Source organism: Poromitra crassiceps, assembly GCF_964638095.1.
Source record: "Poromitra crassiceps genome assembly, chromosome: 18".
Lineage (NCBI taxonomy): Eukaryota > Metazoa > Chordata > Actinopteri > Beryciformes > Melamphaidae > Poromitra > Poromitra crassiceps.
The window spans coordinates 15004758-15030852 of NC_139636.1; the positions used below are offsets into that span (position 1 = coordinate 15004758).

Here is a 26095-nt window from a genome sequence, read left to right on the forward strand (position 1 = left end):
ACAAATGCAGCTGCCTCAAATCCTCTATTTCACATTTCTGGGGGCATTCTCACACACACACACACACACACACACACACACGCATGCACGCACGCACGCACGCACAAACACACACACACACACACACACACACACACACACACACACACGCGCACACACATACACATACACAAGCATACAAAATCCCTAACAGCAATGCCGCACAGCTCAAATAGGCCAGCTAATCTGAGCCAGGGAGTGCCTGCATGTGACTGAGTGCAGTGTGCATACATGAGTGTGAATGTGCGTGTGTATGCTTGTGTGTGAATGTGCGTGTGCATACATGAGTGTGAATATGCATGTGCATACATGAGTGTGAATGTGTGTGTGTGTATGCTTGTGTGTGTGTGTGTGTGTGTGTGTGTGTGTGTGTGTGTGTGTGTGTGTGTGTGTGTGTGTGTGTGTGTGTGTGTGTGTATATGCTGGTGTGTGTGTGTACAGTATGCTTGTGTGTGAGTGAGTGAGGGGGCTCTGGCAATGTCACAGAGCAAGTTGGAGAGAGAGAGAGAAATCAGAACAGAGAGAAAGGAGAAGGGCTGACAGACCAGGATAGAGGGATGCTGAGAGAAAAAGGCGGATTGGACAGAAAATGTCCCGGGGCTGAAAGCAGAGGAGACGTGTCAGATGAGATGGGTAGATACAGACGTATATAAAGGGTAAGCCAGAGAGACAAAGAGAGAGATGGGAAAACAATCGAGAGAGATTGATTCCAGATAAGAAAGAAACTGATAGGCGGAGAGAGAGAGAGAGAGAGAGATGTAGAGGCGGAGAGGAACTAGGAAGGAGAATTCCCAGCTCCAAAATGAGCAGTTTAGACACCTACAGTGCAGCCAGGCATGGGGCCAGCGTGCCGGTTCAGTGGAGAGAACATCAAGCCTCACACAGTAGCAGAGCAGAGCCTTCACTCAGCCAGGCTGGAGCTGCACTGTACCTCCTGGCTGTGGTCTACACCTTAGTGATGGACACACGCTGGCTATTGCAGGGATCAAACCTGACTGGGCAGTTATGGTATGGCTATCTTCATCAAGGCCCCTGGAGACATTTCATAGCGCAGTGCAGTGGTAGAACGGGATGGATGAAACGATCAGTAGGTGTGGTAGTGGCTGGTGTCAATCATGGTCAATCAAATGATCTCCGCTCATTCCCTTTAAAAGCAGTGTGTTCCCTGCCGCGGCGCACTGACAGTGACAGAAAGCTTTTCCCAAGAGGAGAGTGATGTCCTTGTACGGGAGTTGCACAATCACAAGCCGCGAATAACAGATCCCCAAATATGCTGCCAAGGGCAAACGGTGCCCGTTTTTAAGTTGAATTCATGTTTCTAGAGATATTGAAATCCCTGTCGCCATGTTTTTCCATGAATAATATGGTCGAAGGGAAGTGTAGTCTTTACTGAGCTAGATTAAGGCGCGATTCTTATCCATACCTGTCATCCACAACTGCTTGTAATGGTAGTGTGGATGAGGGCGATGCCTTTCGGTCGACTAAATCCCTGTAGCCGCCCAAAGGCGACAGGACAGGTCTGTGCAATCCATCTGCAGCCGACAATTTGAGCAATTTCTCTGTGTCCTTATCTCAACCACATCAGTATCCATCAGGTGTCCAGAAAGCAGCGCCGAATGGATGTCACTTTCTAATTGTAATAGAGATAGGCCTATGGCTGCGACGAAGAGCACAATGTGCAGCAGGAGCACGGCTATAATTGATTTGGTGAAATTTATAGTGGTTATTCTTTTAGTATTAAAACCCACAAATCTGTATGGACAATCAAAAGAAGTACTTCAATCATGTAAATGGGAGTATTGTGGAGAGTTCTTAAATTATGCCATCATGTAAACAGCTTAGTATATTGCCTTACTGACAGAATTGGCAACAGTTGCCTTAAGGCCCAATTATACTCTACATTAAAGACCTTCTCAGAGCCTTCTGTCTGTACTCTGCGTTCATTTCGTGCGTTTTTTGTCCATCATCTGAAAGCTTACGGATATGCATGAAACGGAGCAAAACCACACACACACTCATGCATTTGACTCTCTATTGCCCACTGGTGGATGTATTGCTTAACATGATACCAACGTGAAAGACGCATGAAAGTATGTGGGCAGTGACGATTACACCGTTTGGAACGGACGCATCTATTTACGTATGAAAATGGAGTATAAATGAGTCAATGGTCAAATGGTCAAAGTTGCATTCAATTTGTCATTAGTTGAAGAATTTATATCAAAATGAAACAGGAAAACCTAACAAACAAAAAATAGGTTCATAAGAAAGCCACAGAAACATTACAGAACATCAGCATTTTTGCTAAAATATAGTCTGAGCAGGCAGAGGCGCAATAGTAATTTCTCGAAGCCAAATTTGCACTGCACCACCTGATTTATGTTGACACTTCCTTCTAGTGCACTCCCATGCTCATTTCAGCACACGCACGGCATGGTGAGCCAACAAATGACCAGACAGGCTTGGGGGGAAAAAACTGCTTGTGCCCAACAAAACTGCCACTTTGGCAGCACTCGATCGGCGATGGCAAAAACAATTATGCCCCCATAATGTTGTAGCATCAAAATGACGACACACTTTGCAGTTTTCTGGTGCACGTGATCTGTGGTGATGTAAGCTTGTTTGTCCCTTACTTCATCACCTCACCTACGAGCCATAACCCTTATGGAGCTACGCATGGTTACCTGTGTCCATCTTCCCGTCCTGTGCGGCGGGGCCCTCTGGTATGACGCTCTTGACTTGCAGGAACTCGTCGGGCTCGTCGCCTCCTATGATGGTGAAGCCAAAGCCCATGTTGCTCTTCTGCAGCGCCGTGGAGAGGAAGCTGCCCTTCAGCTGGGTCGGGTCCCGCGTGAAGAGGGGCTTCTCTGGAGGGAGGGAGGGAGGGAGGGAGGGCGCGGAAAGAAAGAGCGGAAGGAATGAAGTGCCAGAAAAGATTTTATATGGTGATATTTTTTTATTATCCTCTGGCAATGTTTCCCAAAATGGGTTGATCAAGCAGTATACATATTGAGTAAAAGGGCCCATGAAACCCATTCAACACCCAAATGCATAGCCATCAGTGAAGACGTGTTTTTTTTATTCGTTTTAATTTGTTTTCCTTGATTCCTGAAAAGTTGAGTGTTTGGAGATATAATCAGGTTTTTGCACGGCTGTACTGTAGCAGTGCATTGTGCCTTGGTCCGGTCCGTTCCCATACTCATGCCTGGATTCTCCTGCTGGAGGCCCCAGGGAAAGCATGTCCTCTGCCAGCCAGCTCCACTCCACCCTGTGCATTGTGACATTGTGCATCTGTGCATTTTTGTTCGCTGTACTCACCATGGAAGTATTATGGTGATCACCCACTAAGCTGCCCATCCCATGAGATTGGTTAAGAAAACAATATATAAAAAAAGAATGCTCAATGTACAACTATTGAAGGTGGCAAATTTGTATCAGAGAACGAATGTATCATTAAATTACAAATCTCAGGGCCTCCTCTGGCTTGGGGCAAAAAGCAATGTGTCTGTAAACCAGGCAGGCTCATATCTGTGCGATTGTGTGAATGTTTGAGCATGTCTTGTTTTCGGCACTGCGCATAGTGTTACGATGTGATTTGTTTTCATTTATAGTGTCATACATTATAGAGAGGCAAAGTGAACGTCACTTCCTGCTTCAGCACTGTACCAGAGATTTTCTTCCGCCACTTATTTTCCCATAGGCATTTCGTAAAATGCGTATAAAAATAGTTTTACTTGGTCAAACCAAACGGTTCAGCTATATTTAGAATCGGAAGAGACCATAGAACATTTAACTCGGACCAAAACTAAAAAAAAAACATTGAAAAAACATTTTCTTTAAACCCGCATTTTTTTTAACGTTTTGGTCAGAGTGAAATGTTATGCGATCTCTCCTGTTTCTAAATATATCTGAACCGTTTGGTTTGAACAAGTTAAACTATTTTTATAAGCATTTTACAAAATGTCTATGTGAAAATAAAATGGCAGATGAAAATCTCTGGTACAGTGCTGAAGCAGGAAGTGACGTTCCACTTTGGCTCTCTATACTGGTGCCCAGCCCACATGGCATGCCACTGTGAAACGATGTGATCAAACAAAAGGTCCAATACAACATACAATGAATCTACAATTCACCTTCAAATTACATTACAAACAATGACTTTCAATATCAGAATTCAGAATAAGGATTCCTAAACAGATATTTCAAGGCTTTGACCATCCTTCATCAAAATAAATCACCATTGATTATCACACAACTTCATTTATTTTTTATTTTTTTAATAAAAAAATATATATACAAGTATATATATATATATATATATATATATATATATATATCCCATTTTCTCCCCAATTGTACTTGGCCAATTCCCCCTGCTGTCCCGGCCGTTGCTCCACCCCCTCTGCCGATCTGGGGAGCGCCATAGACTACTAGCACATGCTTCCTCCGATACATGTGCAGTCACCACCCGCTTCTTTTTCACCTGACAGTGAGGAGTTTCACCAGCAGGACGTAGCTTGTGGGGGAATCACGCTATTCCCCCCAGTTCCCCTCTCCCAAAAACAGGCACCCGACAAACCAGAGGAGGCACCGGTGCAGCGACCAGGACACATACCTCACCGGCTCCCCACCCGCAGACAGTGTCTGTAGGGACGTCTCTAACCAAGCCGGAAGTACCACTACCGGGAATTGCACCCGGGTCTCCGCAGTGGTAGTGGTAGGCGAGTGCTTTTACCTGTACGCTACCCAGATGCCCCCAACTCATAAAGAATTATATGAGGGGCAATAAACCATGGAGTGGAGTTCATTTTCAATCTCCTGTAAGCAATTGTACAATGTGAAGTGTACCTCTGTATATCGTAGGCAGTGGCAGAGCTGAGAGGCCCTGGCTCTGAATCTGCTGCTGCTGCTCCAGGCGTCTCTTCGCTTCCAGGACCGGGTTTTCAAACTGGGTCCTTCGATTGATGTGGCTGAAAAGATTAACTCATCATTACAACAAATGTGACCTGGTCGAGAAAAAAAGCATGCGCACTTTCAATTAGTTCAATCAAACATTTTAGATTGAGTGTATTTTGTTCAAAGGTTGGCATTTGGCAATGAAACACATTTTTAGAAAATACAATAGGTGGGAAAGGCAGGTTTTGTCACTACAGCATCCTCAAGAGAATCACAGTAACGGTTCTGTCAAATGAGCAGCGACATGTGAGACAGGAATGGCAATTCAGTCATTCATCATTTATATTGCGAATCATGGAAATGCATTTGTGCTGCTTTACTCCATTGTGGAGCAGTTGAGGCATCCGAATCAACAGGGAGACTTACTCTACGTAGTAGCTGCCGTAGATGGGGTCATCTATCTTCTCCCAGCCATAGGGAAGCTCTGAGAGGCCGGGGAAAACAGACGGGAAAATGAAGTCAGTTTATGCTGAGCGTCGAGGAAAAGAATGTGGGCACTAAATTGAACCATTGAAGGGAGACAACATGAATTCTGCAGGGCTCACTGCTAGATGCTCCCAAAGTGCTCTTTTAGTAGACAGACAACAGTTCGATCCACAGCGGTGGCTTCTTCATGGAGACACGAATCACAACACAGACATCAATACAAAGCAGGGCGGTAGCAAAGGAACATCTGAAATGTCTAATGCATCTCATCTTGGGACCGCAATCTCTTTCTTCTTTTCCTTCTCTCCATTTGTCGTCCGTACCACTCCTTCAAGGACAAATACCTACTCCATACCACTTCATATTTGTCTGTTTTCTCTCTTCGCCACCCACTCCCTCTCTCCTTGGATGGCTGCCACAGCTGCTGTGTTAATTGTCTCCTGCTCTGCTTCTCCTGGTTCTCTGCTGCTCTTTCCTCCTCTGCCTCTCCTGGTTCTCTGCTGCTCTTTCCTCCTCTGCCTCTCCTGGTTCTCCGCTGCTCTTTTCCTCGGCTCATCCATCGTTTGGTTGATTTATCTCTCCTCTCTCTATCGCAGGAGGAACTGGGTCAAGGCAACTCTAAAACTCCCGTACTCCACGCCCTACTCCTCCAATCCACTTCTCCTAACTGCTCACTTACACACAGATGATTACAGATGTCATCTGTAAAAAGGCAGATCAACTGCTGTTCTTTTTAAGGAAGTTGAGAAGTTTTAATGTGGACATCAGGACATTGATGAACATTTGTCTGCTTCTTTTATCGAGTCTGTCATTTCTTTTTCTATGATATGTTGGTTTGGTAGTCTCAGCTTTAAAAACAAGAACAGACTGGGTCAAATTGTCAAGTTGTGCCGTAAGATTGCTGGTGCCGCCCTTAATGGCCTTCAGCACCTTCAGCATCCCCCTCTACTCTCTGAACCTGTCTCTAATCTACGGCCGCTTGGCATGGTGGAGCTGGAGGTGTCTCTGGGTGGAGCTGGAGGTGTCTCTGTCGTGCTAGTAGGCAGCACTTGCCCTATAGCCTGTCGAATTCTCAAGCCACTGCCATCTGGCTTTACCCTGTCCTCCCGCCGCCCGCCTGCTGAACCACAGCCTCGAATCTGGTTCTACTAGCCAGTGCGCCCGGCCACTACGGGGCCGGGTCTCCACCCTACCAGCGTCCTCCACCGCCAAGCTACTCTGCTCTCCTGTTCCTGCAGCCAAGTCTCCACGCGTCGCCTGCCCCTCTGCTCCTGCTCACAGTCTGTTGCACATTCTGGCCTCAGTGCCCCCCTGTAAATATCTGCCTAAACATTCAGTAAACACCATTGAACTGTTCTCTGACTCTGTGTCTGCTTGTGAGTTTCTGGTCTGGGTCATAGCCCATGATTTAAACAGTTAAACAGTTAAACAGTTAAACAGTTAAAACAGTTAAAACAGTTTAACAGTTTTTAAACAGTTTTTAAACATTTCTGAACCTTTGAAAACTTGAACCTCGTTGTCAGGTGAAAAGAAGCGGATGGCGACTGCACATGTATGGGAGGAGGCATGTGCTAGTCTACAACTCTCCCCAGATCGTCAGAAGGTGGTGGAGCAACGACCGGGACAGCAGGGGGAATTGGCTAAGTGACCAATTGTAAACAACAACAACAACGACAACTTTTACTAACAGGAAAACACTTGAAGCACATACACAGACACACACACTGACAGTCCATCTGTCCAAGCTGTTAACCCTCCCACTCATAAAACGCAATGCTTCTGATTAGAATACATTACCTATTCATTGTCCTCTTAATTCACCCTCATGTCTTTGTATTAAAGGGTCGTATTCATTAAATGCATGACAATATCCGTAGGTGGGGATTTTGCACAGGGCAAAGCATACTGTACTAGCCTGATATTCAAACTGCATCGTCAATTCATAAACTCGTTGCCTCTTCGTCTGAGATTGCGCTCACTTCAGAGCATTTCTATGAGGGGGGCGGGCTTCGGTCTTCCCTTACCAATCGGCAGGGCAGCCGCAGCAGTCTTGCTAGTCACAAGCACAAGCTAACGTAGCTAGCTAATGCTAGCCAGCGTTAGCTAGCTACGTTACGTTGTGTAATCTTTATGCCTCTGATATGATCACATAATGATGAGACGGAGAGCAGAATATCAGTAACGTCTGACCAGGAAGTTACATGTCCGTCACATAAACCGGTCCGTGCGGCAAGATCAACCTATGACTAGAATCCACACATTAGCTTTGGCCACAGCTGTTTCTGTTGCGCATGACTGACAACAGCGTTAGCCAATCAGCGTCCGTCATTGGATTTTCAACCGGAGAAAAGGCATTTGCACATGGCGATTCCAGACCCAAGAAGAGCCAAATTCACAACTGTGGAGTGGGCGTGGCTTCAAAGGTCTCTGGAGCCAGGGTAATACTGTACCCAACAAAGATGACAAATAGAGCATGACATCACACTTACCCTACACACACACACACACACACACACACACACACAGGGTGAGGGTGTGTGTTGGATGTGCGGTGTGGATGATGTGCTGAATTGGAGGGGGGGGCTTCCTGTCGTGTGCAGGTGGGACGCTCCACTGCCTCCACTCTGCATCCCTCATTAGCTTGCAGTGGGAGAGCAGGGATCGATAACTAACTAGTCACCTCTGAGTAAACCATAACCACTGACAACCACACACACACACACACGCATATGCACACGCACACAGCCACACACACACACACACACACACACACACTTATGCACTTTCAAAATCCATAGCCACACGTTCTTTTTTATTATTAGAATTGTGTGACATCAATACTCAACACGCCTCTCACAATGTGATGTAATTATAAGTAGATTTGTGAATCCGACATCTGATATGCGCACATGTATGCATATTAAGCAGTATGGATGTGCATCCCTGGGTGTTGGTGAGAGTGCACTGCGAGGAGAAAGTGCACTGCAATTATCTCCTCTGCTTTCCCCTTTGCTCAAAGCGCATGCACACAGCGCGCTCCCGTTACCTCGGATAACCCGACTCACACCGTAGGCAGAAAAAAGCAATGCTTTCGAATCGTATGGATTCACACTTCAACCCACCTTAAATCCCCCCCCCCCCCCCCCTCCTCCGAACCACCTTAAATGTCTGCCTAACTCATCCACTAGTCAGCCAACATTGCTTGCCCTCCCCCTAAAGTGAAAGGGAGACAGTTTCCATGGAAACCACCAGTGGAAGTCTCTTTTTCTCTCTCGCCTGAGCTGAGGGCTCTGTCTTGTCTCTATTTCTTTCCTCTGAAATAGAAGAGAGAGAGAGAATGTGTGTGCGCGCGCGCGTGCGTGCGCGTGTTTTCGTGCATTTGTGTGATCGATTGTCCATATTTGCAGTGTGTGTGTGTGTGTGTGTGTGTGTGTGTTTGCGATGTGTATTAGCCGGGGCGAAACTGAGCGGCTTAGGTTGCGATTGCATCTGTTGCATGTCTGAATGAGTGAAGCCCTCATCGTCTGTGACAGCAAATCAATTAACACCTCGCACATATTATGCACACATTAGCCCCCGAGAGATAGCGACAGATTGCCAAGGTAGCTTTCATGGCTTTCCGTGTCCTTGTGTGCGAATGTGCCCGTTTTCTGCACGTGTGTCTATGTCTGACTGTCCTATCCAATATCCGTAACGCTATATATGCTTGTGCACGTGCCTTTATTAATGAGTGTGTTCAGGGGGTCCGTGTGTGTACAGCGGGGGCGTGCTTGCGTTTCCTGGTGCTTGTTTACGTGTGCCTGTGCTGGCATCTCTCTTGACATAGTCTAATTTGGATTTCTCTGCATTAGATGAGTCATCTTCCCTCTGACGGGAGGCAGGCAGCACGAACACATACAATAAACTCATTTGACTTAGAGGAGAAAAAAATCACACACCATATCTAACAGAACACGTTTATATATCACTAAAAAACATCCTCCAAACTTCATGTATATATCAGCAAGCTACATCGCATGCTAAACACAACAGTAGACAGCCCCCCAAATCCTTCCACATAATATACAGTAATCTAATGCACCACACAAGACTGCCCGCACGAAAATCACAATACCTGTTTGGGGAATTTGCGTCTTTAACATGGACTGAAGCGGGCGAGAGCAGCAGGGACAGAGAGAGAGAGAGAGAGAGAGAGAGAGAGAGAGAGAGAGAGAGAAAGACAGAGCGAAATAACAATGATGTAACTCGGAGGTAACATTCAGCATGGCTCCATCACTATCTGACACCGGATGCGTATCTCTCTCCGTCTGTCATCTGTCTCTTGCCGTCTTCAGAGGAAGCGGAGAGCTGACCGACAGGAAATCACATCATCATCACTTCCTCTCGCTCCCCTCTCTCAACACTCATACCTTACACTCTCAATATTATGTTCGCTCTCCTTTCTTATTTCTTATTACTTTTTTTTTTCAATTTCTTTCTGAACCCCCCCCCCCCCCGTTTTCTCTCCAATTGTACTTGGCCAATTCCCCCTGCTGATCTTTGCTCCACCCACTCTGCCGATCTGGGAAGAGCCATAGACTAGCATGCTTCCTCCGATACATGTGCCAGTTGCCAGCCACTTCTTTTTCACCTCACAGCGAGGAGTTTCACCGGCAGGATGTAGCACGTGGGAGGACCACGCTATTACCCCCAATTCCCCTCCCCCCCCCGAACAGGTGCCACGACCGACCAGAGAAGACATTAGTGCAGCGACTAAAGACACATACCCTAAGGTCCTTACACATCGGGGGCATTTCTTACGTGCGATTAATTTGTACGTCAATGAACCTATATGCAGTCAATTCAACCGTGCATACCAACGGCAACGTATCGATGAGCGATAATTGTGGCTTTTATTTTTTCAGACCAAGGTTGATTCTTCAGAAATTTGCTTCTGACATGTTAGACACATCTGTTGCTGTGAATAGTCAAGCGGGTCGAAATCCGCCTCGCAGTTTCATGCTGTTTATTCGCGTCGCTCTTGGTGTGTAACGGCCTTTAATCTGGCGTCCCGCCCGACCAAGCCAGAGGTAACATGGGGGCTCGAACCTGTGACCCTCGTGTTGGTAGGCAGGGAATCTACTACCGCTGCACTACCCGCTGGACGCCCTTTTCATATTACCTCTCTCTCTCTCTGTCTCTCTCTCTCTCTCCCTCTCTCTCTCTCTCTCTCTCTCTCTGAAGCCTACAGAGGAGAGAGAGGTTCGACATTGTAACATTGGTCTCAGTGAGGATTCCTGCCTCGAAACCAGACACGACACGAGCGGCACATTTTCATCAGCGGCGCTGAGATGACTTTGAAACTGCAGGTTGAGTGTGCGTCAGAGGCGGAATTGCAACCAACACCCGCCGTGATGTGAAGTCTGTCCTGCTCTGTTCTTCTTCTGAGAGAGAGAAAGACAGAGAGACAGAGAGAAAGACAGAGAGACAGAGAGAGAGAGAGAGAGAGAGAGACAGACAGAGAGATAGAGAGAGAGACAGAGAGAGAGAGAGAGAGAGAAAGACAGAGAGACAGAGAGAGAGACAGAGACAGAGAGAGAGAGAGAGAGACAGACAGAGAGATAGAGAGAGAGACAGAGAGACAGAGAGAGAGAGAGAGAGAAAGACAGAGAGAGAGAGAGAGAGAGAGAGAGAGGGAGAGTGGAGATATGGGGCTCGTGTTGCGCAACAAAGGACTCGCCTGACAAAAAGACTGCAAGCGAGCCAGATCCGTGGCGACAAGCCTTTGAACTGTGCCAGTGGGCTCGAGCATATAGATATAACAGAGTACACACACGCAGACATACTGTACATGTGCGCCAGTGAAGGAGATGATATGAAAGTATGAAAATGATGAAGGACGAGATGAGGGAGGCCTAGGTAGCAGCGGAAAGGGAATAATAACAAGATGGAGAAGGCAGGAAGAGAGCTTTGATGAGGCTGATTGTTTGCCTCCTGCCTGGGGCTCAGATGGGCAGTTAAACGGCTCCACCTCCTCATGCTGTTCCCTCCTCCAGCTTTGGCGTTTTATTCACTTCCCTTGTAGAGTCTTACATCCTGGCTGCCGTGCATCTTTCATTATGCACAACTACACGGCCATTATTAGGCAGGCAGAAATGGCAAATGGACAGGCAGCTTAAGTTGCAGAGACACAGACAGACAGACAGACAGACAGACAGACAGACAGACAGACAGACAGACAGACAGACAGACGGACAGACAGACGGACAGACGGACAAAACAAAAGAGGAAAGAGACAGCCCAAGGTAGCAGACTGACACTAGACAAATGGAAAGAAAGACGCAGGAGAGGGAGGGCAGATGTGGATGGATAGATTGACGACAGCAGCGTGTGTGTGTGTGTGTGTGTGTGTGTGTGTGTATGTGTGTGTGTGTGTCCGTGTGTGTGTGTGTGTGTGTTTGAGAGAGAGAGAGAGACAGAGAGCAGGAGTGAGACTGTGAGTGAGAAGCAGATTGTCAAAGAGAGTGCGAGACAGAGCGACCTCTGCAGAAGGCCGGGTTTGTGCAGCCAGACCGGCGTTATTAGAATTCCTGTCACAGCCGAGTCCTTCACTGGGCAGAGGAAGAGACGGAGAGATGCAGAATGGAGGGAGAGAGACACACACACACACAGAGAGAGAGAGAGAGAGAGAGAGGGGGGGAGAGAGAGAGGGAGAGAGAGAGAGAGAGAGAGAGAGGGGGGGGGGGTGGGGAGGAAAATTGAGGAGAGGCAGATTGGAGGAGAGGTAGGAGGAGAAGATATCGATTCCAATCTGTTGAATCACATGATTCACGTCCCGCCCCCCAAGTCGCTGACTGAAGGCTGTGAATGTGGCAGAGGAGGTAAGATCACCTCACTGTGTTGTGATATGTCTGATCATCTTAAATCATGCAAGAAACTGTCTCTTATTGGCATGAATGATATCCATATTTGAAGTTCTTCTTTGTAATCGACACACACACGCGCGCACACACACAGACACACACGCGCGCACACACACACGCACACACACAGTCAACACACACACACGCGCGCACACAGCACACACGCGCGCACGCACACAGCTCACACACACACACACACACACAGACACACACACACACACACACACACACACACACACACGATCCTCAGCAGCTTTGCTTTGCTGCTTTGAAGCACAACTTGAAGTGGCTAATGACGAGGAGGCAGGCTTTGTTCTCCGCGGAGCGTCCTTGATTTTTGGCGATATGATTGTGATGATATTGTTCAGCAGTGTCTCAGCAGGACGCTGGACATCAGCGGACGCTGTTAGTAGACATTCAAATTAATTTCCAAACATTTCATCATGAAGCTTGAGCAGAAGAAAGCAATTGGAAAGGAATATGACTAAATACGCAAGACCACGCTGGATGTGACTTCTGGGCTAACATTTACTTGGCTAACTAGCAACAAAGCAAGAATGGCAACATTTATTTGTTAAGTATACACATTATTTTAACATTTCAAAACCTTTATTTACGTTACTGGTATTTGAGTACAGCTCACTGAACTCATGGATAAGTGTGGAAAGGGGCTGGCTACATAAGACCAGCGACCGACTAAGTGCGTCAAACAAAATCATTTTTGTGTAAAAAAAAATTGAGGGGGGAACACGCCAATCGTGAAGCAGGACCAGAAAACACAGGTGCACAAATACACAAGTGCAAAGGCACAAACTACACACTCAAAAAAGACGAAAATATGAGCTTGAGACAAAGTACACAAACTACAGTTCACAGAACAAGAGAGCAAACAGCTAAACAGCCTTTTCAACTCGCTCACCGTCTTCCTTGCACTCCTCAGGTGGCTTAGCCTTCTTTGCCAGCCGAGGATCCAACCAGGACGTGGTTTTGGTGTTGTGACTGGAGAGGAACAGAGAGAGAGACGTGTCAGGAGAGGCAGGAAGAGAGCGGAGGGGAGAGAGAGGTCAGCGAGAGAGCGACAGAAGAGAGGATAAAGAAGGAAGAGAATGCTAAGTATCACTAACGACCTGTGTGTGTGTGTGTGTGGGGAGGGGCGGGTGGTATAAGGAGAAACAAAGGAATTTCGAAGGTAAACTAAATGGTCATTAATCCACTAATTAGCCCTCAGCCACTAATTAGTGAGGGTGAGAGGAGAGGGCAAAAGTTTGCATGCGCGTGCGTGTGTGTGTGTGTGCGTGTGTGTGCACGTGTGTGTGTGTGTGTGCGCTGCGCGCGCGTGTGTGTGTGTGTGTGCGCGCGTGTTTTCCTGATTAGCAGCATTAACTAAGTTACATCCATTACTCCGCACAGAGTCAAATGCTATAAACTTTACATTCACACATAGGCAAACACAGGCAGCCATACTAGTCTACATAGACTAGCTGTCGTCTAGTGAACAAAGACAGCCATACATACTTTACATAGACTAGCTGTCGTCTAGGCGGCGGCTAATGGGGATCCTTTTAATAAACAAATAAACATAAAAGGAGTCTATAATGAGGTGAACTGTGAGATGTTTAATTTGTTTTTAAGCATTTTGTGTTTTCATTCAGCCGGCAATAAAACAGCTGGCCCCGCTGGCAAGACTCAGAGGAACACAGTCGTTTGTCGTCAATGAAATGATCTTGGGTCCAAAAGAACAGAATGGAATCTATTGCCATCCCATATTAAACAAACTGCCACTGTGAACCATTGTAAAAGAGCAGTGAAGGGCTGGCTGCTGAGCTGCTGACAGTCAATCACTCAATCAAATCGGTAGTGCATTTTTTTAATGTAAGTTGCTTTATGGTGTATGTGTTGTTGTTTTCTGTGTCTTGAATACGTAGGGACACTCACGCGTCACGGGCAGCACGGGGACCCGGAAACGGGGGAAACTCCCCATTCAAAACAATGAGCGCTACCCCCCAAGCTACCGTTCGTTGCGCAGCAGCACCGGAAGTAACTCGTATGGCTCGTGCTGCGCCGAGCGCTGCCTGTGTGACCATTGCCATTTCTACAATGGGAATAAGTCTCGTTTATTGTGTGTGAAAATTCTTCAACAATTTTCAAAATGTGTGTGGTTGTGGCCTACTGTACGTGCTTCTAACCACCGTGTATTTAACATTCTGTCAAATAAAATTAATTAATTAATGAATTGGGCGTCACAGGTTCACGACCCCGTGCTACCTCCGGCTTGGTCGGGCGTCCATACAGGCACGATTGGCTGTGTCTGCGGTTGGGAAGCCGGAATGAGGGTATGTGTCCTGGTTGCTGCACTAGCACCTCCTCTGGTCGGTCGGGGCGGCTGTTCGGGGCAAAAGGGAACTGGTGGGAATAGCGTGATCCTCCCACGTGCTACGTCCTGCCGGTGAAGCTCCCCACTATCGGGTGAAAAGAAGCGGCTGGCACATGTATCGGAGGAATCATGTGTGTGTGTACGGCTCTCCCCAGATCAGCTGATGGTGGGGCAGCGGCTGGGGCAGCAGGGGGAATTGGCCAAGTACAATTGGGGAGAAAATTGTCGGGAAATCAGGAAATAATAATAATAATCATAATAATGATCATAATAATGATCATAATAATAATAATTAATTAATTCTTCTAGAGTCTTTCTTTCCATCTCTCTTACTCTATGAAGTAGACCTCTCCCTTCTCGGTGTAGGCCATCTCCCAGTTGTCGGGCAGAGGGCCGAGCTCCTCCTCGTCTGCGTCTGGGACCTTGGCTGGAGATTTGGGAGGAGATTTGGGGGCCTCCTCTCCCTCGGCGAGGGGCTCAGCGGAGGGTTGGGCCTGGCTGGGCACCTCCACAGCAACCTCCCCAGAGGCATCTGTGCTCTTGTCCTCATGTTCACTGGACTCTGTGGAGCACATGCACATTCACACACACACACACACACACACACACATGCGAGCACACACACACACACACACACACACACACACACACACACACACACACACGCGCGCACACACACACACACACACACACGCACACACACACACACACACAGACACACACACACACACACACACACACACACACACACACATAGTTATTCTATGATACAATCTATTCCTCTCTGGATAGTTCCACATAACCCCACTCTGACACTCTCTGGCCACACACGCCATGCATGATGAGTCAGAGCCAAGCCACTGCAGAGCAATGAACCCCCAGGAGAGAGAGAGATAGAGAGAGAGAGAGAGAGAGAGAGAGGGAGAGAGAGGGAGAGAGAGAGAGAGAGGGAGAGAGAGAGAGAGAGAGAGAGAGGGAGAGAGAGGAAGAGAGGGAGAGAGAGAAGAGAGGGAGAGAGGGAGAGAGAGAAGAGAAGGAGAGAGAGAGAGAAGAGAGGGAGAGAGGGAGAGAGAGAAGAGAGAGGGGGGAGGGAGGCGGGGGAAGAAGGGGACAGAGGACAAGAAGCATGAGGGGATAAAGAAACATGAGGATGTCAGAAATGGAGAACCAGGGAAAGACAAGAGACTTTAGGGGTCAGAGACTGAGTCAGAAACACAAGAGCCCTGTTCCAAAGCGCTCCCTATTACAGAAAAGAAATAGTGGACTATACTGTATGTGTGTTGGCCATTTTGTACTAAGTGTCTGAAATCTCAACAGAGCAATGTCTAGTGAACAGAGAATGTACCCTACAATTTCCGCCATATACCACAATGCAATGCTGCCGTGTTTACCAAAGCAGAAGAAGAGTGAGGTAGTGTTCTAAACTCGTTTGATCGTTCCCCATATAGTTCACTATATGATCAATAACACGACATGGGGAATAGTGAGGGAGTGAATGAGGGAGCCATTCTGAACACGGCTATGGAAGCTGGTGCCGTCTGAGCAGATCAGCAGGAAGTGACAGAGGAGAGGAGTAACACCCCTAATGACAAATCCCTAATATACCTATATAATATGCTTTAATAATTTCATTGAATATCATATTCCTATAATATCACTATAGGGACTATAATGTGTGTGCAGTAGTCAGTAAAGAGTTTATAGCAACCTTGTCATAAAGGTTATTTTTTATTGCTATACTTTCACTGTAATATATAGGGACTTAAAGTTTTGCTGTGATATTTCATATATAGAGGCACTAAAAATATTATGGGACTACTATATCATTACTAAAGGGCTATGGGAAAGAGGAAGAGCACAGCACAAAATGAACGTAAAAGACGAAACAACAAACAGGAGGCAGACAGAGAGAGAGAGGGAGAGAGGGAGAGAGAGAGAGAGAGAGAGAGAGAGAGAGAGAGAGAGAGAGAGAGAGAGAGAGAGAGACAGAGAGGGCAGAAGGAACAGGACCGTGGAGGAGAAGACGGGAATGGGGGGAGTGGGGGTATATATAGAAACCAGGACAAAGGCCAGTGGCGGCAGAGCAGAGACAGCAGGACAGACGCAGAGACGAGAGGACAGAGGGATGGAGAGGCGAGAGGAGTCAGAGGACAGAGGGATGGAGAGACGAGAGGACAGAGGGATGGAGAGGCGAGAGGAGTCAGAGCACAGAGGGATGGAGAGACGAGAGGACAGAGGGATGGAGAGGCGAGAGGAGTCAGAGGACAGAGGGATGGAGAGACGAGAGGACAGAGGGATGGAGAGACAAGAGGACAGAGGGATGGAGAGGCGAGAGGACAGAGGGCTGAAGCCAAAATGAGACTGTGGGCAGCGATAATAGCAGAGACATTCAGGTGCCCTTGAGCACGGCGTTACATAAGGTTAAGACCCTGTGAGGATCACACACACACACACACACACACACACACACACACACACACACACACACACACACACACACACACACACACACACACACACACACAGTCTCTTAATGGCTGAGCATGTTAATGACTGGTCGGGGTGGGGGGTTCGTTGTCAGATTCGTAGCCATCGGCACAGGCGTTTGACTTGCAGAAGCAAAACTTGACTAGACTAGAAGACAATAGAAAGTCTCAATCTATCCTCTGGGGAATATAAAACGAGCAAGGTAACAATTGTTATGACAACTGGCATGCATCCTTGCTTTTAATGTCCTCAATCATACCGGTGAGACAGTTGTCTGCCAACAGGAAATAAATAAAGTCCCAAGGGACAGCCTCAGCCTCCGCGCCGTATCATCTCCTCACACTAAATATTATGTCATAACATTTTCTGTGATCAGGTCACCTGTGAAAATAGAACGCATTTCAATCTAATCTTAGACGAGCAATGTGGTATAAAAACACCCAAACAAAAGCAGAAAATAGCTGTGAGTCACAGCAGCTATTTTTCTAAAACCTACGCACAGCCATTACGCACTGGCACCGCTGGATATTTTCAGCCATAATGGCCCGATTGATCATACGCAGGCTAGGTCTGATTTATGATCTGATGTGCGTTATTCCTATTCCCACATCGCTGTACGATATGGTGACAATATGTAAACCTGCTTACTCGACCAGAACAGGAATCAGGATTGTAGAAAAGGGATGTTAATGGACACATGTAAAGGCCCTAAAAAAAGTGTTACACAATTTCCCTTTTTTAGCTGCGACCAGCAGCTCTATAAGTCACTCTGTTGGTCGGTCGTCGGTCAGTTGGTCGGTCAGTTGGTCCACAAAAAGTTCATTACCTTTTAGCGGCCACTGTGTTTGCCCTACAGTAGGAGGCTGACATTTGGCATGATGTTGATGTTGTTGATCCTTCTCTTCACCACATACTGTAGCTATCACACCCACCCTCACCGGGAGCTGACACAAGCATGCATGAGTGGATGCATGCTTGTGTGGAGGTATGCAGGCATGCAAACATGGCATTTTTCCTACTCAGAATCTCTTTGTCTGTCTATGTGGCTCATACTGTATGATATATGGTCATACTGTATACAGTATGATATGGGCATAAGTGTAAATATGTGTATGATAGGGGTTTGCACTTGTATTTTTCATTCCCACGCGTCCTTGTGGAAAATATCACCTGGTAATAATAATGCATTCCAAAAATCCCCCTCCCCCTTTTTTTTATTACAAATCACGCCCTAGCTGTGACTAAATCAACTTCTTCACTTACATGTAATGATGTCCGTGTACGTGTATATGTTCTCTCTCTTTGTCTCTCTCTCTCTCTCTCTCTCTCTCTCTCTCTCTCTCTCTCTCTTTGTCTCTCTCTCTCTCTCTCTCTCTCTCCTACCTGGCGTGATGGCCACCCCGTTGCCGTTGAGCACGGGGCTGTCGTCCTCCTCCTCCTCGGGCGGCTCCAGGCTGGCTCTCTGCTCCATGTTGCTGACGGACTGGTTCCTCTTCCTCTTGCCCTGGGCGCTGGGCCGGGCTCCGGGCAGCAGGGCCTCACTCACATTCAGGGGAGGGGCTGCGGGGGACGGCTCCGCTGGGGGTTTGGGTGTCCCGTAGAAGTTATCTGCCCAGGGGAGAGAGGCACACGGAGAGAGAGGTGTTGGAAAGGGCACATGAAGGTTCTACAGACAGAGAGCTTTCAGGTGATGGAATGCACCCTCTGGCAGACATCGTGGAGGTCCTGGTCAAATTAATAAACTGCTAGCTAGTTAGCTAACTTAGCTAACAAAGCTAAAAAAAAAAGCTAAAAGACAGTTATCTGTCATAATAGGATCTAAGAGCATTTGTCATGGCTGAACCACAGAAATGAATTCACCCTAAAAGCAGCACCGTAATTGTATTGGTGGTAAGGAAAATGTGACATTAGTCATTGGGAAAGGCTGAAGGACAATATGGTGAAAGGATAATAGAGGAAGGTCCTGTAGATCAGTGGTTCTCAACTGGTCTAGCCTCACGACTAGCCTCAAATTTCAGATTTCCCCGTCTGCAAAATTTTGCCTAACTTTGGAGCATTATTTAGCTCCCTTCTCGACAAGCTAGCACGACAAGATTGTTACCAATGCATGGATGCCTTACTGTAGGTCTCCTAGTTTCATAATACCAGGATCTTCACTCTGGCTCTAAAAAGGAGCAAGCTACAGCGTTTGAAAGACAGCAATATTGGGCGGTGGACGCCAGCATCCTCAAGAAGTAGATTTATTTTTTCATGCACACATCCGCGACCCACTCAAAACGGCCGGACCCACCAGTTGAGAAACCCTGCTCTAGATAGACTCACTAGAGATGGACAAACAGCGATGAATATAAGGCTACTCTCAAATTGATTGACATGATGGCATGCCTCTATGATTTCATTGCTTTCTATAAGTTGTGATTTTTAATGCGGCGCTGCATAGCTATATTTGGCAGGTCACATTTCCTTCCTCATGATATTTTTGCTCTTAAACCCCAATAAAGCACAGCTTTTATTTGAATTATAAATAAGATCCTCACTGTCAGGGGAAATGCATGCCGTGATTAAATATTGAGTGTAAGTGAGAGCAGTGAGACGCAGAGATGTCTTATTTTATAATCCCTCAAAATGAAAAGGAATGCGGGGGGGGGTCACACAGAGATAACACAGATGACAGGGGCAGAGTGAGGAGAGCGACTGGGCACAGAAGAGGGGAGGAGGCGGCAATAAAGGACAAGAGGAGGACCAGCACTAAAGAGTCCAGAGGGGACATGAGTTTACTTTCATCCCAGCAGGAGAGCCATACAGTAATTATTAGCAGAGGCTTTATCACAGGCGACACTTCACAGTAGCTACAGTACAGGACCCTGCTGCTGCACCAAGCATAATTAACACTACAGCACATTATGACCAGTAAGTACAGTACAGGACCCTGCTGCTGCACCAAGCATAATTAACACTACAGCACATTATAACCAGTAAGTACAGTACAGGACCCTGCTGCTGCACCAAGCATAATTAACACTACAGCACATTATAACCAGTAAGTACAGTACAGGACCCTGCTGCTGCACCAAGCATAATTAACACTACAGCACATTATAACCAGTAAGTACAGTACAGGACCCTGCTGCTGCACCAAGCATAATTAACACTACAGCACATTATGACCAGTAAGTACAGTACAGGACCCTGCTGCTGCACCAAGCATAATTAACACTACAGCACATTATGACCAGTAAGTACAGTACAGGACCCTGCTGCTGCACCAAGCATAATTAACACTACAGCACATTATGACCAGTAAGTACAGTACAGGACCCTGCTGCTGCACCAAGCATAATTAACACTACAGCACATTATGACCAGTAAGTACAGTACAGGACCCTGCTGCTGCACCAAGCATAATTAACACTACAGCACATTATGACCAGTAAGTACAGTACAGGACCCTGCTGCTGCACCAAGCATAATTAACACTACAGCACATTATGACCAGTAAGTACAGTACAGGACCCTGCTGCTGCACCAAGCATAATTAACACTACAGCACATTATGACCAGTAAGTACAGTACAGGACCCTGCTGCTGCACCAAGCATAATTAACACTACAGCACATTATGACCAGTAAGTACAGTACAGGACCCTGCTGCACCAAGCATAATTAACAGCAAGCATAATTAACACTACAGCACATTATGACCAGTAAGTACAGTACAGGACCCTGCTGCTGCACCAAGCATAATGAACACTATAGCACATTATAACCAGTAAGTACAGTACAGGACCCTGCTGCTGCACCAAGCATAATTAACACTACAGCACATTATAACCAGTAAGTACAGTACAGGACCCTGCTGCTGCACCAAGCATAATTAACACTACAGCACATTATGAGCAAAATACAACTGTGTGCACACAGGCAGGCACATGTAAACAAAGACATGTGTATGAATGAACCATGATAGACTGTATAAAAAAGTATGGACAGATGGGAGTATGGCTGCCGCCATCTTGGGGTTCTTGCGCAGCTCACACAAGATGGCACGAGACCAGGGGTTTCCCACAGAGCTGCAGCTCCGCCTGCTATTGGTCCATGATTGGCAAGCTGCGCGATCACTGGGCAGGCGACCTGTCAATCACGGCCATAGTCTTTTCTATCGTCTATTTTACTCTAAAAGGGTGAGTTATATAAAAATTCACCCCCATACAGTTGTTATGAAAGGTGAAATGAGCTAGATACGTAGATCGAAATCGCTTTTTGAACCAGGCTGTAAACATGTTTAATCCTGTTGTAAAGTCAGCTTTTTTAACATGGGGGCGAACGGGGAACGACTCCGTTTTGTGGCCATTAGAGGAACTACAGCTTTTAGTTTCGCTTCCGTGGCTTCATCTGTCCACGCCCGAGCTTGCCACCTGGTATGAAGCTGCATACAGATAGCAGGCACACTATGGTGAAATAATAAGCATAATCTGAACAGGCATGCACGCATGCTTTACACAACACAGCATGCTGACATCAGAGGACCCAGGGAACCCCTGTTCTTCGCCTGAGGGTATCTTTGGCTCTGCACAAAGTTCATATATATTCAATATCCACTTCGGCCGTGACTCATCTCACACACAATAACATACATGAAGCACTAATGTGCACATGACCATGCGTGCGTACACTCTGGCGCCTACACGCGCTCACACACGTACGCACCACAACTACTTTCGAGAGTTTCCTGCTCGATGGTACTCAATCTGTAATTCAATTGTCTTTTACAACCTTCTGAATCAGCATCTGCCTCTCTTTGTCTACTTACCTCCTGTCCCTCATGCCCTCTTCTCTGCACTACCTGCTCGTATTTTAAATGTGCATTACAAATTGAATTATAGTGCCTCCAGCGTAGCCACCCAGAAAGAGACAGTTCCCCCCCAGTGGAGCTAAGCTCCGTGTTAGGGAAGCGCACACTGTAAATGCACGAAAGACACACAAACATAAAAGACACACACTAAAAGGAACGGAAATACAAACACACACAGGCGTACATGTACATATGCCCCCCCGCCACACACACACACCCACACACGCACGCACACACACACACACACACACACGCACAAATAGCTACTGGGCAAATGAACCAGCAAATCCCCCATCTGTACATGTGTCCCTGACAGTAGCGAGCAAAGCAGATGGACGGCCTTGACATGATGACTTGGAAATGGCATCCATCCAGCACGCTGCTCCCAAACACACGCTCTCGCTGAAGTCATCAACCAGACTCAGCCATTCAGGAACCACCAGAGGAAGACTCAGCCATTCAGGAACCACCAGAGGAAGACTCAGCCATTCAGGAACCACCAGAGGAAGACTACTCAGCCATTCAGGAACCACCAGAGGAAGCTGTCATATGTGGCTAGGAGTGTGTATCCGCAGTGGAAGTGGTCCCTGGGAAATTTGGTTTGGTACATAGTGGTAGCTGGTCTGAATAGTTTGGGAACCCCTGGACAAGAGAGAGGGGGTGTTATGCCCAATTCTGCATCCCCATATTAGAACAGCTTTCTCCTAATTATGATTAGTTGGAGATTGCCAATTTCCTGAGATAATTCCGCCCACTCATCTCGACTTTTTCAAACTGCCAAAGAATGCACATATATTTATTTTTGAAAGATCAGAGTATAATATAATTTTCATAATTATTTTGTATACAGTTTTTATATGCCTTCTTCAAGGCCACAAATTAATATTTACAACAAACAAAAAGATAACAGAATTGCCTTGCCAGGGGCTTCAGGCTGTGTGTTAGAGCATCAGGGGCTTTAGGCTGTGTGTGAGAGCATCTCTTGACACGTCTGATCAGCTAAGTAGAGACATCTAACGTGACACTGCCAGATGGTTTGTTATCACATAACCATCAGGGAACGAGTCGCCCGGGAAGCCGTTTCAAGGGGCAGGCACTTTCAAAAAATACCTTGCAAGTGATTGGATGAACCATCTGTCTATCATGTCTATCACGGCTGATTGGTTTCAAACCAATAGATTGGAGCATGGAAAGATGGAACGATTTGTTGCGTGATGGTGATCTCATGACCTCATGATCTCGCGCGAAGAATCCAGCTGCCTTGCTAGTTTAAGAGACGTCTACACTTGCACAAATTGCCATATTAGGAGCACAGACAGTGTGTCTTTTCCAGGTGTATAGTTAGAAAACAGCTCTGCTAGCCAAACAGCTCTCTTCAAACCGATGCTCCCATTTCACATTGCATCATGATCTCCCCAAGCACCTGGACTTGCCTGGCACCTGTGTCACGTGTTTCCTGAGAGAGTGCCCTGCCCTCTAGAGGCTGCGGCGGTCCCCACGCCTTACCTTCATAGGTTCCACTCTCTAGTAGGGCTCCACTTTGCTCCAGTTCCATAAAACGCTCCACGCTCACAAAGTTGTAGTCCACCCCCGGCACCTCCCCCTCCTTAGGCTGCCTGGTGGTACCTGCAGAGACAGAGAGAGAGAGAGAGAGAGAGAGAGAGAGGGAGAGAGAGAGAGGGAGAGAGAGAGAGGGGGAGAAAGAGAGAGAGAGAGAGAGAGAGGGGGGGGGAGAGAGAGAGGGAGAAAGAGGTCATCAGGCAGAAAATGGAGGGCACACTTGAGAATAAACGGCAGGAACTGAAGGTAGGGAGAGAGAGAGCACAGAAAGCGGCAGGACAGAAGAAGAAGAAAGATTAGAGGGTAGAAAGTGTATGAGAGGAAGTGGGAGGAAGTAGGTAGTGGGAGAGGTTGAGTGGGGGGGCGAGTCATCAGTTGTGATCGCCCAAATCCATTCACATGATTGTGTGAGAGAGAGAGCGAGTGACAGTGAGAGACAGGGGCAGTGAAGGCAGCGAATATAAGCAGTGTTTGTTAGCCCCATCCCTCAAGCCTCTACAAGCCAATCCCACGCTGTTTTTATTAACGAGCCAATCGATACACGACTCTCAACCAACCGTAACTCAAACCCCCTTACACAGCAGCACACAATACTGCGCCCGGTGGATTACTGTTGAAACAGCAGGAATGCAGAGGCACCATTACCATGCAGCAATTAGGGCCTCCCTCAGTCTGAAAGCTCCAGAGATCTCCATCAGTGCTGCAGCAGCACTGAGGCTCTGCTACGTGATGGCAGGCAGTGGAGGGATTTTCTCCTTTAATGAGGTGCTCTGTTTGCGTGTGTGCCAAGTGGACTTTCAACTGCGGCTCGCTCAAGTCCAGCGCTGCTGTTGATTCCCCTCCCTCCTCATTGATCATGCCTAAAGAAAAACACTGGCTGGAGAGGGAGTTGTCTCTCGGCGGGTGCTTTTCCCACGGCTGAGGCAGACGTCGTAAAGGCGAGTGGGATTGACATCACCTCGCAGTCGCCATGATGTCTGTCAGATCTGGCTGTAGAGTCGAGTGAGGCTCCATGATCACACGCTGCTGCTGCTGCTGCAGCCCGGCTTATACGTGTAATAGAGTAGGGAAACGGCGGATAAAATCCAGAAGGAGGCGGTAATGCAACATAAAGGATGTCAACTGCCATAAAACACCACAGAAGAAGAAGAAGAAGAGGAAGAAGAAGAAAAAGAAGAGTGTGAGCTGCACGAGATCCGCAGGTGGTGGATGTATTCTATATAATGTTCACACGCATGCATGCACGCACGCACGCACGCACGAGCGCACGCACGCACGCACGCACGCACACACGCACACACACACACACACACAGACACACACACACACACACACACACACACACACACACACACACATACTGTACACACACACACACACACAGACACACACACACACACACACACACACACGTGGTTAATCAACTAGTGGAGTGCAGGAGCATCCAACTCTCCCCAGAGTGAGATATCTTCATCATTGGATCTGAATTGATCGACTGTCACCGCTTTGCTCCTGACGTGGATCTACTGGACGTGCTCTCCTGTATATACTGTGCCACCGGGAGCAGCATGGCAGCTTATCAGCATCTAATGAGCTGGGAAGTGATGAGGAGAGAATCAGATGTAGACGGCCCCTCGACAAGGCTTCTGCATCTGTGTGTGTGTGTGTGTGTGTGTGTGTGTGTGTGTGTGTGTGTGTGTGTGTGTGTGTGAGGCTGCTTGTGTGTATCCAAGCACTTGTTTGTCTTTGCCACTCTAAGCGGTGCTAAAGTGCCCACTGTGCCAACAGTAATCTCATCTGCAAGCCAATCACAGCACAGTCGGACATGCTAACACAATGCTACAGGTGTGTGTGAGAGGTGTGTGTGTGTGTGTGTGTGTGTGTGTGTGTGTGTGTGTGTGTGTGTGTGTGTGTGTGTGTGTGTGTGTGTGTGTGTGTGTGTGTGTGTGTGTGAGGTGGATGTACCTTACAGTGATTTCTCAACCTTTTTCATATCAAGAACCTCTAGTTGAGTCCACATTAGAGCCACAGACTCCCATTTGATGATATTTTGGCTAGAAACTGATCATATTTTTATTGTTAGAGTTCCACCATGAGTGAAACTATGACCAAAATTCTACATTCTCAACCTTCTTGTAAATGAAATAATGCTGAAGTTTAACAATTCATAAATTTCCTCGGGACCCCCCCCCCCCTGGCCGGAACCCTGGTGGTCCCCGGACTCCACGTTGAGAACCACTGCCTTAGTACATGTCCATTCATTCCTAGCATCAGACAACATGTACATGTATTGGTCATCATAACACCGGCGAAGACTGATCATCAGGGAGGGAATCACATGGAGGCCATGGCCTCCGTTGCCCCTCCCTCTGGCCGTGGTGACCTGAGATCCCTAAGGCCACCTTGGCAGTGCCCTGCTACCAGCCTGCTACTGTCAGTTGCTTTCAAAGCATCAGTGGTCTCAGTTTAATGTAGGCTGCCCTATGCAACGGATGTGTAA

At 47.3% G+C, this 26095-nt stretch overlaps 1 protein-coding gene across 1 annotated transcript in view; it reads right to left on the reverse strand.

Annotated features, from left to right (window-relative positions):
- The window catches only part of magi2b (membrane associated guanylate kinase, WW and PDZ domain containing 2b), a gene marked incomplete at its 5' end in the record, with an annotated part of 101195 nt that overhangs the window by 31945 nt on the left and 43155 nt on the right, over positions 1-26095 (reverse strand). The window contains 7 exons of the mRNA XM_083654183.1: positions 2724-2906; positions 4888-5009; positions 5362-5419; positions 13243-13322; positions 15031-15259; positions 18568-18792; positions 23542-23661. Of these exons, the coding sequence (XP_083510309.1) occupies positions 2724-2906; positions 4888-5009; positions 5362-5419; positions 13243-13322; positions 15031-15259; positions 18568-18792; positions 23542-23661 (1017 nt within the window). The remainder of the gene's footprint in view (positions 1-2723; positions 2907-4887; positions 5010-5361; positions 5420-13242; positions 13323-15030; positions 15260-18567; positions 18793-23541; positions 23662-26095) is intronic.